Source organism: Sardina pilchardus, chromosome 13 (genome assembly GCF_963854185.1).
Source record: "Sardina pilchardus chromosome 13, fSarPil1.1, whole genome shotgun sequence".
NCBI lineage: Eukaryota > Metazoa > Chordata > Actinopteri > Clupeiformes > Clupeidae > Sardina > Sardina pilchardus.
Window position 1 is genome coordinate 24,842,185 of NC_085006.1, and position 5,000 is coordinate 24,847,184.

A 5,000-nucleotide genomic window follows, 5' to 3' on the forward strand; every position below is an offset into this window, starting at 1 on the left:
TGCAAAAAGGCTTATTACAAAATTAAATAATAATACACACTCACAGTACACTGTCATTCAGATGTAGTCATCTTAAAAACTTTGGGTGATACCATCTTCACTCTAAACATGATTTTACAGGTAATGTACACATCAAGTCAATACAGGTAACTTACAAATGACACAACTCACACATCAAGTTCAGCTGTGTTTATGGCAATATTTCACATGAAACACATCTACAAATAACAAGAAACTCCTTCCACAAATGTGCAAGATTAATCATCTTTCCCGAACATGAACTAAAACTCAAGCAAGACAGAGAAAAAGAAAAACAAATGGCAGAAAATAAACAAAAATAGGCTATAGTGAATATATTACAGACCCCCAAGACACACTTTTGATTCGGACACACAGACACTGAATCACACACACATTGCTTTACTTTTGATTGTTTATTCCAGAACACAGCGATCAGACTCGAATGGTGTGTCCATCTATAAGGTAGATCTGACCCACGGTGCCTTACAGTTGCTGCCTATCTGTGTCCACATCCTACCCTTGCCTAAGGGGGGCGCTACTGAGAGCAACAGGTGATCAGTTTGAATAACAGCTAGTATCAATTTGAACGCCAGCTAACCAGCTAATGTCAAAGTGAATGCCAACTATCTTGCTAAAGTCAGTCTGAATGCCAGCAAGCCAGCAAGTCAACTAATGTCAATCCGAATGCCAACTACCCAACTAACGTCGATCTGAATGCCAACTAGCTGTAGCGATGGCATAGACAGACAGATAGGCACATTCCCATGGTTAAATAACTAGTCAGCGCACCTCCGATAAGTAAACACCAGGGTATACGGTAAGGGTCGTTAGAGGACGTTGCCCTATCTCCAAACATACATACACACACTGCTGACGATTTAGTGTGTACAAACACAGCTTAAAGAGCTCCAGGTGTCCATGTTTTCTCCCTGGTTGAGGTGTGATAGGATATAACGCTTCAAACCAAAGGCTTGGCCGACTCCCGAGTAGATCTATGGGGATCTACTGTATTTCAAGAACATGGATTAATGACAAGCCAGGCTAACTGAACTCAGAGTAAAGGCCCTTTGATACAAAATCGTACATTTTTCGAAAGAAATATTCACACAAAGTAACACAGGTAATAATGACATACATGTGTTCTTATCGGTCTCAATGAAAAATCCCGGTGTGTAAAGATTAATAAGAACACATGCATTTAATTTCCGTGATTTTGTGTGAATATTTCTCTGAAACATTTCACTGAAGAACACCAGACTTGGTGTGGAAGGGTTTGATGCGGCAAACTTCCTAATGGAGAGGCTCCACAGCTTCACCCTCCCTGCACAACAAATCCTTCTTTTAGGAGGTTTATAACCTACTCTGACTTCCTCTATCCAGGCTTGTCACTAATCCACCTGCTGGCCTGGGACAACAACAGTACAGTAGTCTAGATCGGATATAGAATTGGCCCACATTTGGTTCCGATCTGGCCCAGATTTGAGTGAGTCAACAGATCCCTCAAGGTCAAGCTGATAGTTATGCAGCTCCAGTGAACGGAGCCATATGCAATATTCATTTAATTGTTTTCTTTCTTTTCTTTTTGAAATAGCATCTCTATCTCAAAGAGATTCTTGTCAATGTTTTTTTTTGTATAGCTCATAACTTCAGTACATCTTACACAATGCAATAATAATCCAAACTCTCACAGCAAAAAGTAATTATTTCTCATTATATTTCAAGTCATTCATTTTTGTTTAGTTCTGTTGTCAGCTAGCAGGCAGATTACCTGAGAGGGTCCAAATAAAATCCAGTACCCTCCCCACCTCATGTCACACTGCTATATGACTGTCCACTACTCTCCTGTTCTGACCATTCACACATGACGACACACGGTTAGTGTGTGTGTGTGTGTGTGTGTGAGAGAGTGCATATGTAAACACAAATATTCACACACCACCTAACCCATTCAAACACATTACTTAGCACCTGATTGGCTACACGTCCCAGGCGCTGCTATTGATTGGCCACTCAAAACATGGCAACAGCGCAGCGCCGTGACAACGGTAAAGTCGGTTTTGGATTTAGCTGCTAAGAGTTTGACATGGGTGTCAATATTGAAATGTTGAACATTTTAAATCTTATCCATTGCTCTCAGATAAAGGGGTCAATACTGTGGACCGGGAAAGGTCACAGTCAGAAACTGTGTATGTGTGTGTGTGTGTGTGTGTGTGTGTGTGTGTACGTACTCTGAAAGAGAGAAAGTGCTTGATGAGCTTCCCCAGCATGTGTACAAAACACCACTATACAGTAGTCAGACAGAAAAATATAAAAAACTGAGGAGAATAAAATAAAAATAAAACTTAGATTCTGTGTCTGTATAAATAATTGTGAGGTTTGAAGAACATGGAAAAATAAAGACAAAATGTTTCTCTTCAAATCATAGTTCCTACTGCACAAACACGCACGCACGCTCACCCACTCACTCACTCTTTCTTTCTCAAATGCTCGCATGCACACACACACACATTCACACACATGCACACATGTTCACCAACTCTTTCTCTCCTTCTCAAACGTGCATGTACACACGTACACACAGACACGCACGCACACGCTCTCTCTCTCCCCTTCTCAGACGCTCAAAATCACACACACATGATTATATTGCCACAGCAATGGATCACAGGATCCACATACACTCACCGTCTCATTCTCCAACAGAAAAGGACGTATAGTCAAAACCTCTCCAAAATAAACTCTCCCCCCTCTCACATTAGAGGACCATTCACTAAGCAACACTCCCTGCCCCCCCCCCCCACTCATTGTTTCTCTCTCTCTCTCTTTCTCTATCTCTCTCTCTCTTTCTCTCTCTCTCTCTCTCTCTCTCTCTCTCTCTCTCTCCTCACTTATCTTGCCGTCCATTCCGGCGGGCCTTGCAGTCGGCGCACTCCCCCCTCCCCCCGTTGTGGTTGTTGTCGTCGTCCTCGTCCTCTCCTCTCCTCCTGCCTCCTCCTCGGTGGTGGCGGTCGTCGTCGTCGTCGTCGTACTCGTCGTCGTCCTCGTGGATGATCTCCACCTCCAGGCGGCCCACGTAGAGCGAGACGGCGCAGAGCCAGAAGAGGGCGGCGCTGGACACCACGGCCGCCTGGAGCAGCGCGGCGGGCAGCGACAGCAGCATGAAGCGGCGCAGCGTCAGCAGGCTGCCCACGTAGGAGGCGCCGCCGAACGACACGCACACGCCGCCCAGGATGAAGAAGGCTGCGCACGCGCGGGCGGGCGCGCACACACACATATCAGACAACACACACACACACAAGACAACACACACACACATCAGACAACACACACACACACCAGACAACACACACACACACACACACACACACACAGACACACACACACACACACACACATGTACACATCAGACAACACACACACACACACACATATCAGACAACACATACACACACACACACACACACACACACACACACACACACACACACACACACACACACGTACATCAGACAACACACACACACACACACACACACACACACACAACAATAAGCAGAGGGACATCAGGCAATACCCAAACAGCAAACAGCAAAGACCATTCAAGAAGAGATACACAAACACAAGCACACACAAACACACACACACACACACACACACACACACACACAGGTTGGAAGTGTGTTAGCACTAATAACAGAACTGACACAATTTAGTTACACATACAATTTTAAAACGTTGAAGCTCAATAGCTCAGAACGTAGATAGAACCTTGTAATTCTAAGGGGACGAAATGTATTATATATTCTATCTGCCATGAGTGAATATACTGTATGTAGTCTGTTGTTCCACAGGTCAGTACCGTAGGCGGCCTCTCGTCCCACGTCACTCTGCACAAAGGCGATGACGCCAATTCCTGTGGCCAACAGACCGTTCCGGAACCAGGAGAGGAACCCTGGAACAGAACAAAAAGGTTCTCAGAGTCTCAAACTAGTATTATGGCACTCATGCATCTTCTTTTCCATGTTACTAGTTATCACAGCAACGCATGATCCTGATTCTCAGTCATTTGAAATGGTAACCACTTCCCTGTATCATAGCGTGCAAACTAACAGGGGATAACTGACTAAAGAAATGTTATCTCCAAAGATAGGTAATGAACAGTAGAACGTGAAAACAAACATGTGGACTACACTGATAACTGAAGCCAGTGAAGAGAAACCAGAAAACCAAAGCCCTCACCTGTTTCATGAGATTTCCGTAGCATCTGAAACGAGAGACGAATATCAGTGAGGACAAGTTCAACATGACTAAAGACACGCAGTCACAGAATGATGTTGCGAGTAACTTAAGCTACACTGTGAAGGGAAACTTCATAGGGCAACATGATAGCCTACACTCATTTTGGACAAAATATGGCAACTAACGTCAGGCTTCCTGTTTGCCACTGCTGCATAAGGTTAGGTCACTATTGACGTCTTCCTCGGTCATAACTTAAAATTAATCATATTTTTGCCAGGGAAAATTCTTTAGGGCATAAATAGCATCTGATATAGCCTAGTAGAAAAAGCCTCTTGCAATAAACTATGCTGCAACGGTATGACGCGAGTTTACCCGCTACAAAGTGTGATCACATCAGATAGTAGGCTAACTTGTGTTCAGGAAAGGCAAAACGAAAGTGCAAGAGACATTGGTTACTAACAGTCAGTATCTTTCTTGAACACTCGGTATGACTAGTACTGTTAGGTTTTACTTTAGTATTTTATTTTGCTGTATTTTTACCAGAGCATCTGCCTTGTCCAGTTCTGTCAGTTGATGAGGCTCTGGCAGTCGGGATTTGCCCCACGCACCCTTCTCCACGACCCACGAGCGTGGACTCCGGTGTAGTCGCCGAACCGACGTGGCTGACATCTGGGGCGCTGCATTCTTCAGGACACGGTAAAATTGAGACGCAAGTCGAGGAAAATTCCGATACCTTATCC

The 5,000-nt window shown here is 44.3% G+C and overlaps 1 protein-coding gene across 1 annotated transcript in view; it reads right to left on the reverse strand.

The window, feature by feature from the left end:
• Positions 1–2,876: 2,876 nt before the first annotated feature.
• tmem160 (transmembrane protein 160) overlaps positions 2,877–5,000 on the reverse strand; it is a 2,185-nt gene continuing 61 nt past the window's right edge. Inside the window, exons 1-4 of the mRNA XM_062552706.1 lie at positions 4,801–5,000; positions 4,261–4,285; positions 3,881–3,973; positions 2,877–3,261 (exon numbers count right to left, since the gene is read on the reverse strand). The exon at positions 4,801–5,000 is cut by the window's right edge and continues 61 nt beyond it. Of these exons, the coding sequence (XP_062408690.1) occupies positions 2,906–3,261; positions 3,881–3,973; positions 4,261–4,285; positions 4,801–5,000 (674 nt within the window). The 3' untranslated portion in view covers positions 2,877–2,905. The remainder of the gene's footprint in view (positions 3,262–3,880; positions 3,974–4,260; positions 4,286–4,800) is intronic.